The following is a 15,362-nucleotide window of genomic DNA, read 5'->3' as shown; positions in this document are numbered from 1 at the left end:
GGCTGCTGGTTGCTGCAGGTGGAGCCGTGGGCCGGGGAGGGACGAGGAGGGAAGGCGAGTCACCAGGACGGCAGGCCCAGGAGCCCTCTCCAGAGACTGGCTCTGAGGCCTTAAGGACATGAGGAGCCCCAGCTGTGGAACTTACTGAGTGTGGGGACGCCTTAGGGGCTGGTCCACTGACCCACGTGGTTGGGAACTGATGTTAACGTGTTACCGATCACGCCCTCCTCGTAGGGCGGGCGCACCGTGGGGCGGCTGACAAACGAGTGCAGCTGGAAGGACACGCCTTGGCTTCTGGAATCGCTGTGTTCTCGCAGGTGCTGTCATATTCGCATTGAGAACTGAGGCGGGCAGCTTCTGGGGACGCTTTATTAGCAGTCATCCTCCACACTCATCACTGCTGAACAGGGTCACTCATCTTCCTGCTCATGCTGCTTTCACGCAAGTCATCATCCATTTTAGGCACAAAGGTTTTAGTTTTCTCTCAAAATCAGGTTTGATCTACTCGCGGTTACTGCTACAGCCAAGCAGACTTTGTGGAAGGACGTGATGCATAGTGCTCCCCCTCTGTTAGCACAAATTAATACACGTTCTTAGATAAAGTTAGACAGTTTTGGTTTTTAAGATTGGTTTTCATCAAAAAACAACAGTAAGACACTACATCTTTAAGTTTGACCCTAGAAAGTCCAAGCTGTCTGACACGGCGTGGCCCTCCGTCAGCACAGGCTGCCAGCTCTGTGGTCCAGCGTCCATCACCACGCTTGGACTTCTGTCTCCACACGTCCTCTGTGCCAGCAGAGGTGCCAAGCAGCTTCGCAGTGGCCAGGACTCGAGGCTGTTAAGAGTTGTTTTTCATATTATGCATGAGAAACTGGCACAATAATCATGATACAACTGTTCAGCAAAAGTGAAACAAAAAAACCGTAGTTTACTACATTTGATTATCATACAAAAATATGCACATTTTCTATTTTAAAACAGTATTAACAGTACCTAATCATTTTTAAACTTGTAAATTAACAAAAAGAATTACTAATGGGGTTGAAATGAATGTGTGAGGGAAGAAAGCTACAGAGAAATCAATGCTCAACCCCCAAAACAGTAACAAATTTAGAACAACTTGTAATAATAAAAAAGCAGCCAAGTGGAAAAGGGCAAAGTTATTAGACTTTCAGCAGCAGATGTGTGGTGGTGTCTGAAGGAGACTGGAGCTGGTTTCCAATCAAGGACTGTAAAATGTTTAATGACAACGGTGCTGTTTATATAAACTGAAAAAAGCCCTTATTTTCTAAGCAAGTTGGCAAAAACACTGGGTTTATCCACAAGATGAATTTCCTAAGTCATTGTACAGGAACTTCCATCCCTTTAAATTCAGAGAAGTTATCAATTTTTAAAAAGCAAATAATTCAAAAAGAAACAGCTATCTGCTACATATAAAGGTAAAACACGGCTTTGAAAAAACTTGTTTTAGAAAAGGATATTAGCTAACCAGACACTTTACCATAAAAGTTTTTTAAAAAGCTTAAGTTGACAGTTTAAGAAACTAAGTAACAGCCGCACAGTTTTAAACAGGACATGAGGGGGCGGGGGGGATGTCGCGGACGTCACGGCCTTAAGAGGCTCAGCGCTGGCCCCACAGCTCTGGCTCGGCTCCCGTCACACGATTTCAAGACCAGGGACTTTCAGACCAAGACTACACCGTGTGTGCTTCTGTCCCCTGCCCCGTAACACTGCTGTCAGAGGCTGGGGCGGGGTGCTCTCGCTGTGTGCTGAGACGGCAGGACTGACAAGGACACTGATTCTGTTCTCCAGCCTAAGCATGAAGCACTCTGTCTGAGGGAGGAGGGACTTCTGTGCAGGTGACCTGACCCTTGACCTCATGAGTATCGCCAAGGGAAATGAGCACACCGGGCTACTGACAGAGGCCCATTTTGGGGGGGGGGTGTCAGTGATGCTGTCACACCAATGCCAACACCCCTCCCCCCGCCCCAACAGGCCCGCCAGGTCCCCGGAGACCTGCAGAGGGAAGTGTGGCTTTATCAGTAAGAATGAAGTTTAGTGTGAACAGCCTCTCTCCAACATGCAGCGGGACTCTTTTTAACACCCAAATTAAAAAAAAAATTCTATTTAACTCTGTTATTCACATCTTAATGTCAAAGGCACATCTAAGTTTCATTATACTAGCTACAACAAATGCTTTTAAAGTCACAGTGCATATTGTTTTAAAGTTAGTCCTATGAAGTTAAAAGCAAACTCATGATTTTAAAACACAGTGATCTACGGTCCCAAACAAAGTGATCTAAAATAAATTATGGTGTTGAAACATGTTACAACTCTCAGGTGAGTACGATTAGAGATACTAGAAAGTGACCAGAAAAATAAAATACCTACTAACACCCATTGGGGGTATACTGGATGCTTCTTGAAAATACTAATTTAACTTTCCTGATGTCTGCTTCTTTGAGTTACTAATCCGACGGGATCAGGGAACCTTTAGTCGGTGGTTGGAAAAATGGATGGAGACAAAATAAATGCCGCAGACAAAACCTGATTAGTTTGATCACAGTAATGAGGTCGTGGGGCTGTCTGCCTGCAAATCACCTAAAGCAAGCCAGACCTAGAATGATGGCAAGAGAATGTAAATATCAAAATCTATGCCTATCTTTTCAAAATATTGTGAAGGAAGCATAATTCAACATGTTTTTAAGTATTAGTGCAAATTTCAACTGTTATTCTTACATATAAAATTACTAGAGCTCCAGATGCCTGGGTTAGCTAAAAACCATGGAGGAAAATGCTTACAGCTCCCCAGAATGCTCAGAGAAACCCTGCAGCTTAGTCTTCATTTGCTAGTGTCTCAGTAGATAACCATATCTTGGCCCCACTTAAAAATTTGCTTAATGGCGTTCCTAAAATGCTGCGTCTGCACAGATTGCCCACGGGGGAAAAGGGAAACGAGGAGGAGAGGAAGTCCGGCGGCGCCGAGGCGTCCCGGGGGCCGCGGGCGCGGAAGTACATCCTGCCCTGGTCCCGCTCGGCGTAGCGGGCCTCCAGCGGGCCGCCCCGGTGCTGCCGCAGCGTCCTGGTCAGCACGTCCACCTCGTCCACCAGCAGGGAGAGCCTGTGGAAGGCGGTGATGGCGCCCCCGCGGTGGATCTGGGCCTCGGGCACCCAGCGGAAGTAGCAGAGCTTCCACAGCTTGATGTGCGCCCCCGAGAGGCGCGGCAGGATGACGCCGTGCAGGTCGGCCGGGCGGGAGAGCCACGCCCGCAAGTACTGGTCCAGGCCGCCGTCCTGGCCGTCGCCCGGGTCGCCCGGCCCAGCGGGCTCCGGCTTTGCTCTCAGGATGAAGGAGTTCCGCCGGGGCAGCGCTGCCTGGTCGCCGATGACGCCGTTCTTCAAGGCGGCGGGCAGCCCTCGCAGGGTGGAGCTGTAGCTCTTCTGCAGGAAGAGAGAGCTGGCGGTTACTTTCCCGGGGCCCCCCTTCCACAAAGACGGGGACAGTGTGCCGGTAAACGGAAGCCCGGTGTTGGGAAAACCCGGTAGAATTTCAACCTGCAGGATCATTTTGTTCCTCCCCTGGTGATACTTATTCCAAGCCCCCCAGTGGAGTGGAACACCCCTAGGCCTCGACTCTGCTGGCGCGACAGCCTGCGCTTGGGGAGGGGTCAGAGCCTATTCATCACTGGCGGGCCTCGGGGATCTTTGGGGTCAGTTCCAGAACACTGCAGTAAAGCGGATACTGCAATGAAGCGAGTCACGTCAATTTTTTGGTTTCCCAGTGTATATATAAATTACATTTCCAATATAGTGCAGTCTATTAAGTGTCTAAAAAACAATGTACAGACCTTAAGCACACTTTATTGCTAAAAATGCTAACCGTCATCTGAGCCCTCAGCGAGTTAGTTTTCTGTTATAGTAACATCAAAGATCACTGATCACAGATCACCAGAATATAATAATCGTGAAAAATTGGAAATATTGTGAGAATTACCAAAATGTGACACAGAGACATTGAAGTGAGCAAATACTGCAGGAAAAATGGCGCCAACAGACTAACTTGACACAGTTGCCACAAATCTTCAATTTGTAAAAAAAAAAAAAAAAAGCAGTTATCTACAAAGTGCAATAAGCAAGGGCAGTAAAGCAGGGTCCGCGTACAATTCGCTGACGTGTCAACTGCTAGGATTTCTGGGTGAGGAAAAAGCTAGGCCCGGCTGGCTGCAGGAGGGATGGGCAGAGTGGACGGCTCGGGAGTGCGCCCTGGGCTGCGGTCTGCAGACTCCGGATGATGACCAGGGCTTCGTGGGCCTCACACACCAGCAAGGAGATCAGGGCACAGGCATCCGCGTCACAGCGTGAACGACCCATCAGAGCTCCAGGGGCAGCGCTGTCACGGGAGATAACTACATTTCTACTGCTCTATTCTGAGAAGGATGTTTTTGGTTATGTGGGAGCAGACACTGGGTTTTTACTGTTGGTGCATTTTTGTAACTTACCTTTGTCTGTTTAAAAGACTTGGCAGAACCGTTCTGGACACAAGGTGGGCTCTTTCCAATGTATAAGGGGTTGTGGAAAAGGGTGCGATCCTTTGCTGTAAACTGAAGAGACCAGTCCCAAACTGAGGGAAATTTTAAACCCTTTTCATCACCCAACTGGATATTTTTGCTTATAGCAAATTCCTGCAAAATAAAATATTTGAACATCTGTGAAAAGATGCCAAAGATTTCCTCCTAATAAATTCTTTTTGATCAGTCATTTATTATGAATTAAATTTTCTGAACTAGAGCAACTGCAATCCCACTAGAGCAGCACACTCTGCTCCCAGAGAAGAGACATCTTGGCGCTCATGGGGGGCAAACTGGGTCCCCCACATGACGAGGGGAGTGCGTTTTACCTCCCCAGACACCAAGGAAGCTGGGCCCCCTGGGCGATGAGCAGTTATTGTGAGAAGTGAAATTTCCCTAATGGGATACCACAAACGTGTCCAAGGGTGTGTGTGTGTGTGTGTGTGCGCGTGTGCGTGTGTGTCTGTCTGTGTGTGTCTGTCTGTCTGTGTGTGTGTGTTTAAATGGAAGTACTGGGGATTGAACCCAAGACCTCACGCATGCTAAGCACACACTCTACCACTGAGCTATACCCTCCCCTCATCAAAGTTATTTTTATGATTGCAGCATTTTACTTTCTAAGCACATGATCACACATTCACACAGTTACCTGTTGGACAGGAAACATGCTAAGTAGATTAGCAGAACGATCCTTGAATGGAAATCACTGCCATCTGTTTCACACCCTTCTCTAACTGGGCAGCCATACTTATCAGTGACCTCCACTAACTGGACCACAGCCCAGAAGCAGGGAGGTAGGAATCAACTCCCCTGTGGCCCGCGCACTGGGCCCAGACCGGCACTCTCGGGAGGGCCCTCTGGCCCCCTGGTGACCTGGTTTTCTCAGCACAACAAACCCAGGCAGCACAGTGCTATGGGGTGACAGTGACCACCTCACCGTGGAGGAGGAAAGGAGCGGCCCACTCAGTGACGTGGAGAGGGGACCCTGATCCCGGCCAACTGACAAAGCAGGCTAGCGTGCCAGTGCCCACAGATGAGCTCTCTGGAGGAAATATCCCGACACTGAGGCTCCGCGTGATGGGAAGTCACTGACTCACTTTCTGCTCTGTCCCATTCAGTATGCTCCAAAATTTCCACAAAGAACAAGAATTTCTTTGGAAATGAGGAAAAAGGCAAGGACGAAACGTTACTAGGAAACACAGTGCTGCAGGCCACACGTCCACTGCTCCCCGGACCTGGTGAACGAGGAATGGAAAGGAGCCACCGGACCCGCTACTTTAGGGACAGCTTCCCTGACCTGAGGCGCCGGAGCCCATCTCTGGTCTCAGCACAGAATATACTGCGACAGCTTCCTTTCCCAACTGTCCAATCTAGAGCACCCGACGACAGCACTATTTCTCTGTGCGCTGGGCTCCCCTGGGGTCAGAACTGCCCCACCTGCCTCGTGACCCCTGCCCCCTCCTTTTCTTGGATGTTCCTCATTCTGGAGTTCTCCCTGATGCAGGAGCCTGAATAAAATCATTGCCTGAAGCATCCAGAGCATCCTGCCTTTCACACCCAGGATCCTGGACCACTCCCCTCCAGGGTAATCTGCATGGGGAACGCTCTCCCTGCTGTGGCTGCAGGGCTGCTTTACAGATGAGGGAGGCAGGCTCTGCGCTTTCCCAGGCCAGGGTCCAAGGACCCTACGGCTCACCATGAAGGCCACCCCCTTCCTAGCAAGGCCTCCTTGGGGCCCACAGAGCTGTCTCTTCTGTCATTTCAGATGTAGGTGAGACAGAACTTGTGGTTCAGAAGGTTCCACTGGTGGCAACCAGAAGCTACATTCAAGTTTGGCTTGAGACCCTCCTTAATCATGATTCTTCCTCTGGGTCAACAAACTGTGACTAGAAACTGACGGTCCCACCATAAGTGACCGCCACGTGGCCTGAGGGCAGTGGTAAACAGCGCCCGTGGAGAATTTTGGTCTAGTATCAGGCCTACGTTTGTTTTATCTCTGAAATTCCTTCTCCACAGAACCCTTGAGGAAAAATAATATGCTTTCTACAACTTCTATACTCTGACCCAGGAAACCAATGTCCTCAAACAGGATCCCACTGCTGGGCAGTCCAGGCAGCCCACACGCCAAAACATAAATATCACAGCACCACATTGAAGGTGGTTAAAACAATCTACATCTTTAAATTGGTTTATTATGAACAACAAACATCAGAGAAAAATACATGAAATGCTCACCCATAAAAATGAAACAAGTTCAAGTTGCTCGCTTTCGATCCATCTTTAAATGATCCCTTCGGAAATTACAGCTTAAAATGGTAGCTCAGACAGTTTCCAGGTGCACAGTTTAAACACACGGCTAATCGTACCTCGGCTCTACTGCCGTAAAGCTGTAAAAGCCCGTGTGGCCGTGGCCGCACCGCACTTACCGTGCTCTGCTTCACCCGCTGGTGGGGACAGTTGAACAGGAAGGTGCCGAACAGGGGGACGCGGGTGCTGTCGTGCAGCACCGCTAAGTAGGCCTCGGAGAACTCGAAGGCCGCCGGGCACTGCTCCAACAGCTGCCACGTGGCGTCCAAGAACAGCAGGAACAGGGGCGACTGGCAAACACACAAGGAAACAGGATCACTTAATGTCGTCCACACTGATTTCCAAATTTCGCGCTGATGCTAAGGAAGAGATGACTAAGACAACGGCTCTGACTAGAGCCCCTGGCTCCTAAGCAGTGCTAAGGGAAGGCGAATGACGTAAACAGAGACAGGTGGGACCGAAGAGCTGTGCTCCGGGATGCACATCACAGCCTGCACTGCCTGACAGGGATGCCCAGCGGAAAGGGCAAGGGAAACAGGTGGGCCGGGTGCCACCGTATGAACTGGAACAGTAAACTACGTGTTTAAGCCTATCCTGGAAACAGTTCCTTAGACGTTTAAAGCAAAACAATCCTCACAGCAAAAAACAACTTCTGAAATCGCTTTCGGCTGACCGTGCAGGCTCAGCACCAGAAAACTTCACGGCGTTTCAGAAACCGCCAGCACCGGCCTCCAGGAGGCAGGCAGCGCCCCAGGACAGCGGCTCGGGACACTGCTGCATCTCGCCCAGCGCACCCCAAGGGTCCCCGCATTTAGGAGTGAAGTCTGTGCTGCCGAGGTTCCCTCAGTGACACAGCCTGTGGTAAATGCGAGATACCACTCGTCCAACCGTGCTCCCCGGGACCGCCCTGACAGGAGAGACCATCACCAGGCCCACAGCTGGTACACACATGTGCCCCCGCCACAAACTTTCCACTCCTATTTTAAGAAAAGATGATAAAATTCCAAAACTGATTTTTCACGATATTTAACATGCTCGTCGTCTGCTTTGCAGAAGAATTAAGGCAGCATTTCTTCAAGTGGTTTTCCAGTCAGAGGAGCTGAATAGGGAACACTTTAGAATCTGACCTACATAGTTATGATAATCTGCATAAGTACATCACCTGGGACTCTAATCCATCTGTCAGTCTTGGACTAAGGAAGCTACGATGTACTGAATGCAATATTTAAAAAGCCTCCTCATCTCTTTATGGACGGAACACCTCTTCACATGACAGGTTTTTTATCTTGTGCACATTTAAAGGCTGACACTATGCATTAAGGGTTTGTTACCTCTTTCTCTGATCTCTTTAAGTGGTTGCATCTGTCCAGAAACTGATATCCTGCCATGACCCACTCCTTCTGTATCAGACTCTGAAATCCAGTAATTGTCCTAAAATAGGGGTCCAGCATCACTTGAACGAGAGAAGCTACAATACAGCTCAAATCTCTTCCCTCCTCCTCTGTCAATAAAACAGAAAGAAAATGATCAGTACATAAAAAAGTGCTGAGAGAAAGGGCAGGAAAGGCAAAGGATGTGATTCAGTGTTTTGTTCTAGGCTGCCTTCAAAACCATTCATGTTAGGAAATTTCATTCAGGCCCAGCAACTCTAAAATACAGACTTTTAGATCAACTAAACTTATGTTTAATGGGGAGATGGCCGCTTTTTTTTTTTTTTTAATGGAGGTGCTGGGGATTGAACCCAAGACCTCTTGCATGTTAACCACGTGCTCTGCCACTGAGCTCTACCCTCCCCAACCTCCCACTGGGAGATGGCCTTTTATATATGAGTATTTTCCAGATAATTAGAAGTGTACCCCTCACACTTTTTACATTTCAATGATATGTGGTAGAAATCTTTCAAGAGTCCATTCTATTTCTGTTTTGTCAAGAATATTCGATATCATGCAATCTTTCTACTGACAACGCCCCATGATGACTCTGGTGGCTCCCGTCTTTTGTAGGTGGTGTCCTTTTTAATGAGGTCAGTAATACTCTGATATCAAAGTCAAGGAAATCAGAAGAAAGCTGTTAAATAATAAATATCCCTCCTTATGATTAGATGTAAACCTCATGAACAAAGTATGAGCAAACCAGATTATCTCAGGAGTGCAAGAATTCATCCTAGGACTGCAAGGTTGGTTTAACATCTACCAATCAATTAAAGTAAAACACCATAATAATAAAATAAAGGACAAAAATAACACTGTCATCTCATTAGATGCATAAAAAGCTTCTGTGTGGTGAAAATCCAACATTCATGCTGGATAAAAACTCTTAGCGAACTAGGAACAGAAGGGAATTCAACCTGGTAAGAGGAATCTACAAAAACTACAACTAGCATCATTTTTACTAGTGAAAGACTGGATGCTTTCCTCTCAAGACAGGCAACAAGACAAGGAGGTTTGCTCTGCTCACTACTATTGCACACTGAGCCGAGAGCTTTACACAGGGAAATCAGGCAAGAAAAGAAACCAAAGGCAGACTGGACAGGAAAATGCAGTAACATGTCTGCAGGGAAACTCTAAAATGACTACCAGGACTAAGGAGTGAGTTCAGGAAGGTGGCAGGAATTCTATACACAGTAACAATGAGTATACAGTAAACCTGAAAATGAAATTAAGAAAACAACTGTATTCACAAAAGCGTCAAAAATCAAATACTTACGGAGAGCTTTAGCACAGTAAGGACAAGAGTTGTACACTAAACACTATAAAACACTGATGACATGACACGGAAGAAAAACCAAATGGTGGAGAGGCGTTCATTTCGTGGACTGGCAGATTCAAGATCTGTTAAGGTGGCATTCTCCTCAATCTATGGGTTCAACATATTCCTATCAAAATCCCTGCAGGTCCTTTTTTGCTGATCCTAAAAAAGTTATACCGAAATGCAAAGGACCTAGAATAACCAAAACAATTCTGAAAACAAAGCTGGAGTGCTTACATGTCTTAATTTCAAGGCGTACTCTAAAGCTACAGCACTCAAGATACCATGGTGCCAGCACAGGGACAGACAAAAAGATCAGTGGCATACAACTGAGACTCCAGAAGTGAAGGGCCTGCCGCAGAGCTTTGCCAAAGCATCTCAGCAGGGAAAGGACAGTCTTTTCAACTAACGGTGCTGGGACAATTCACATACACATGCATGCAGAAAAGATAAACACAGACCTTTACCTCACATCATACATAAACGTTCCTTCAAAATGACTCACAGACCTAAGTGTAAGAGCTAAAACTATAAAATGTTTACAGAATAAAACACAGGAGAGTCTTCATAACCTTGAATCAGGCAAGCAGTTCTTAGATATAACACCAAAAACATGATTTATAAAAGAAAAAAATGGATTTCCTCAGAATTTAAAAATTTGTGCTTCAAAAGTCACCAAGGAAGTGAAAAGACACGCTATAGACTAGGAAAAAATACTTGCAAATTATATAAAGAAATAAACAAACTGCATCTCGAATTGTAAAGACTTCACAGAACCCAGTGACAAAACAGCCTAACTGAAGAACAGGCAAAGATCTGGTATTTCAGCCCAGACAATTCATCAGCAGCCACTAAGTGCATGGAGTGCATTAGGGAAATGCAAATAAAGACTGTGATGAACTCCCACTTCACACTTCCTAGATGACTATGATCCTGAAGGCAGACAGTGAGGGTGCTGGCCAGGATGTGGAGAAACAAACCTGACACACTGCTGAAGGGAAGGGAAATGTGGACATAAATTTACCATATAACAACCCCACTTCTAGGTATCTGCCCAGAATAAATAAAAACATATGTCCCCATGAAGACTTTTACAGGAATGTTAAAAGCAGCATGCTCATAACAGCCAGAAAGTGGAAGCCATCCAATCTCCCATCAACAAAGAAATGGACAAATAAAATGTGGTACCTACAAACACTGGTCTTCTACTCAGAAATGAAAAAGCACAAACTGCAGATAAATGTATCTGAATGAACTGTAAAAACATGTAAAATGAAAGAAGCCAGAGTCGAAAGACCACATACTACATGATTCCATTTATATGAAACAGCCAGAAAAAGCAAATCTAGAGACAACGCAGATTAGTGGGTGTCAGGGGTCGGGACACAGGGAATCTTTGTGGGGTGATGGAAGATTTCTAAAACGGGACTCCACTTTCTAAATGTTATTGAACTGCACATTCAGAACAGGTGAAGTTTATAATATGTAAACTATACCTCAATGAACTGTTCAAAAAACACTTTCTTAAAAAAAGTGTTAGTAAAATGCAGGCTCGGTATCTCTTCTGAGGCATTTTATATTACAACAAGTGCATGAAATGTGCTAAGTAGCGTTTTGCAACAGGATGGGAACACCCAGGGGCTGGGAGAGGAGAGACTGATGGATTGCTGGGCCTGGCCTGCCTCTGTGCGTTAAGTACACGCTGACAGCATCAGTTAAGGATGACTGGAAATGGTGCCTTACTCGTCTTTCTTTTCCCCAAGGTTTATCTTTGCATTCTCCTTTGTTAAAGTCAGTTACATTTGACAGTTGGTAAAAATACTTCAATACGCTTAGCGCATTCATAAACTATGTAAGGTGAATATATTATAAAACCAGGTAGCTCGTGGTTTATTACATCTTGCCTGTAAGCTTAAAAATTCTATTAGATGTAAAGTTATTTAATACACAGTATTCTTTGCTTAACTGAAAGATTTTTATATTGCCATTTATTCCCGCCAAACACTAGACAAAACTCACATTACTGGTGACTCAGTTCAATTTCCTGATACTAACTGTGTCTTTAGAGTCACAATCCAGCATGAGTCAGAGGCATTTAAACTAAAATTCGTATGAATTAGAAAGACAGCAAGATCTGAGAGGAGGCTCTGCCAAGATGAATACTTTGTATGAATCCAGTAAGGGCTGTGACCCACCCTTCCCATAATACAGGAAGGAAGACTTAATACAGGACAGAAAATCTGACTCCTTTCTGTTCCTCTACCAGAGGTCTCTGAGCTACTGTTTTACTCTAATGACAGGTGGGATCTGGAGTGTACTTGGTGGCACTGGAGTAAATAAGAGGTGGCCCCGATGCACGTAATCACTGGCATGTGGGCCACCAGTCAGGCTGGCTGGCACGGGGACCAGTGTTTTCAGTAATGAATTACCTTGCAGGACTACAGAGAGTCGTTTGCTTTCTAGGGTGTACACAAGTTCTGCTGAATGTTTAAGAAATGCCCTGGAAAGAGAAGGGAAAAATACTGTTAAAAAGCAAATTTCCACCACAAATAAATTTTTTGGAGTACTTGAAATCAAGCAAATCTAATCTTTCACTATGCACATTTGTATCCTCTGTAACCTTCTTGAACTTCTTCAGTATTTATACGATTCATCAACCGAGTACATTTTGATTTTTATATCAGGGAAATTCATTAACCTTTTATAAAAAGAAATGTGTTGATTTCCATGACATTCTTGAAATCACCAAACTATAGAGATGGAGAAGAGATGAGTGGTGTCCAGGGATGGGGACAGAGATGTCAGGTGCGGGTGAGAGGGGCCGCGGGAAGGAGCAGTGCTCCACCTCGCTGTGGTGGTGGGGACGTGAATCTGTACACGGGAGGAAACTGTACAGAAACACACACACGAGGGCCTGTGTAACCTGGGGACATCTGAATACGGCGTGGAGACTGGACTACTGTCCCCTTCCTGGGTTTGATGACTAGAGTCTAGCTATGTCAGATGTGACCCCTGGGGAAAGCTGGGTGAGGAGTACGTGGCTCTCTGTGATATTTTTGTACCTCCTGTGAATCTACCATTATTTCAAAGTAAAGTTTTTTAAAAAAGGAAAGCACTTGTACAAACCTTACATATTCTAACCACCGTGTATTTTCCAGTGAAGACAGCCATTTCTCCTCAGTTTCTTCAAATGGTTCTGTAATTAATACAATAACTATATATATAATTATATTCACACACACATATATATACATACAACATTTTTAGGCTTCTTAAGCTTAATTTTCATGATCAAATTCAGACTTAGGTGATACATCACAGTTTTTAATATTTAAACGTTGGCTTTAAGAAAATGTTATGTATTTTCATTGAACAATATAAACATTTAAGAGGACACGTTACAATTCTACAAAAAACAAAACAAAGCATCTTCTAGGCCTCCATCCCATCTCTGGCTCTTTCGGGGAGATCTCGGAGAGTCCGACCACCTCTGCATCCTAAGAGCTACTGACCCAGCCTTCCCTGACTCTGGCCCTCCGGACTCAGCTTCCTCACCACCAGCCTTGCCCTCCCAGCCTCTCTCCCTTCCTGCTGCCGGCGCCGCCTCCCAGGGCCTGGTGCGCGTGGCCTCGGTGGCTGACCGCTCAGGAAAGGGCACCTTCCTGGCAGGGCTCACACGGCCCCGCCCAGCCATGTCCTGGCTTGTCTCAGGGTGCCTCTTGCCTCATGCTTCAGCCACACTCCACTTCCTGGGTGGCTGAAAATCATAGTCACTGTGTTTTCTATCAGCTCCTATCCCAGACCAGCACCTGTGGTTGCTCCAGTCCTGCCGCGGTGGCTGCCTCTCTGCCCCCCAGTGACGGCGGGTTCTCTCCTGAGCACCTCAGGGAGGGGCTGCTTCACACCAAGAGGCTTTCTTGTGAGGCACCCAACCCAACAGCCATGCTGGAGCTCGGAGGCTGCACAGATTATAACAAGGCTCTGTTTGAAGTTCATGTCATATGTGTCTCAAAATACAACCGAATATATTAAAATCTTAGCTTGTCTAGAAGGTAGCACGGTGTTCTACCTAGCAGACACTTTCATGCAAGTGTCCTACCATACCTTTCGTGATTTGAAAGTGATCTAACTGGTTCATCCTTTCCTCCCAAACTAAAAGCAGCCTAACCTACACTTTCTAAGAACTTCTGACATTCTCACACAATAATCTGTACAAATATTTCAATGAGCCTCTACTGAAGTACATCTATTTCTAAATTTCTAAGTAATATCGCCTTTCCTGACATGCCTCACACAATGCCTCACATAATCCCTCGTTCATTATTTACACACGTATAAAACAAAAAGGAGGTTACCGTTAACACACAGCTGCTTGAGTTTTACAAAAGCCGCCTGTATTTCTTGGATATTGGGCAGAGTCTTATCCAAATCTGATTTGTAAACATCACTTCTCTGTGGATGACTTTTAGTTATTGCATTACAAATCCTAATAAAGACAAAATCTTAGAGTCACTATTCACTCATTTATTCAACACAGTTTCTAAACACCTAGTATGAGCCAGGCACTACTCCAGGGGCTGGGGATGGAGAGAGGAACGAGACCGGCCAGGTCTCTGCCTCCACGGAGCTGGCATTCTTGGTGGTAGGGTAACGAGCAAACAGCAGGCTGTGGTGAACGCCAAGGGTGATATCATGGAGGGACGCCGGCTAGCTAGCTCAGGTCAAGGGCTCAGAAAAAGCTCCTCTGTGATGATGACACTGGAGCTGAAACCCAATGATCAGGAGCTGTGCAAAGATTTGGGGGAAGTGTTCTGGGCAGAGGGGCCACTAGTGCAAAGGTCCTGTGGTAGAACACAGCTTGGCTGCTGGACAAACCTAGGGAAGGCCAGTGGGGCTAAGAGATGTCTGAGGGAAAAAGGGTGGACACAAGGTTGGACGACAGAATCTGTCCTAATTATGAAGAGCAGACAGCTGAAAATACAAGTAATTCTTAGCTTAGTAAGTTAAATAATGAAAACTGCCTGCCACAGGCTGTTTAGTTTACAGTTACCAGGGCTGCCGCCTTCCCTTTAGCAGCCACACGCCTAACTGGGCACTTCATCGGCAGACATGTCAGTGAGAACAAGACAAGATAGGAAGTGGTTAAGGTAGACTCTCAGCCTGCGAGAATACGTGCCAACTGCGGGAAGCTGCGGGGTCACCTGGGGTCACTGGGCAGGCATTCACCTCGCCAGCGCGGCCGTCTCCGCTCCGGCACTGCGGGGGGACGGACGAGCCGGCCGTGCCAGTCACAGCCCGTGACACACGACTTCTCAGGCTCTCTGGGACTGTTTTCTAAGATCTTTTCCTTTGTTCCTCATCTACTGCACAAGTACTGAATAAATAACCAACACTCAGGTACTTCCTGGGCGCTGAATACAGCTGAACCACGGTGTGCAAGACAGACAGTCCCCTCTCCTCACAGACTTGTAAGAAAGACAGGCAGTACTCAAACTGTAACACACATCATCAACTAAAAACCGAAATAAGTGTAAAGAAGAAAAAACAGAGTGCTAGAGAATGCATAACTTGAGGCCTTATGTAATGTGGGACGTGAGGGAATGCTCATCCTAGGGAAGTGATGTCTGAATGGAGATGCAGAGAATGAGTACCAAGTGATGGGGGCAGGAGTGCTTGTGGACCAGTGAGAAGGCAGCCAGGAAAAGGGGCAACACAGCCAAAGGTCAGGAGATACTGAAG

General features: G+C 46.4%; 1 protein-coding gene across 2 annotated transcripts in view; it reads right to left on the bottom strand.

Moving 5' to 3' along the window:
• Positions 1–598: 598 nt before the first annotated feature.
• MTMR10 (myotubularin related protein 10) overlaps positions 599–15,362 on the bottom strand; it is a 45,169-nt gene continuing 30,405 nt past the window's right edge. For both annotated transcript variants that reach the window (XM_074354126.1, XM_074354127.1), the window contains 7 exons: positions 13,979–14,109; positions 12,750–12,819; positions 12,053–12,123; positions 8,207–8,376; positions 6,995–7,165; positions 4,500–4,682; positions 599–3,441 (listed from right to left, as the gene is read on the bottom strand). In XM_074354126.1, the coding sequence (XP_074210227.1) occupies positions 2,836–3,441; positions 4,500–4,682; positions 6,995–7,165; positions 8,207–8,376; positions 12,053–12,123; positions 12,750–12,819; positions 13,979–14,109 (1,402 nt within the window). In that variant the 3' untranslated portion in view covers positions 599–2,835. The remainder of the gene's footprint in view (positions 3,442–4,499; positions 4,683–6,994; positions 7,166–8,206; positions 8,377–12,052; positions 12,124–12,749; positions 12,820–13,978; positions 14,110–15,362) is intronic.

This window comes from Camelus bactrianus, chromosome 27 (assembly GCF_048773025.1).
Source record: "Camelus bactrianus isolate YW-2024 breed Bactrian camel chromosome 27, ASM4877302v1, whole genome shotgun sequence".
Taxonomy (NCBI): Eukaryota; Metazoa; Chordata; class Mammalia; order Artiodactyla; family Camelidae; genus Camelus; species Camelus bactrianus.
Note: the sequence above shows the minus strand (reverse complement) of the source record. Positions and strands in the feature narration are given on the sequence as shown.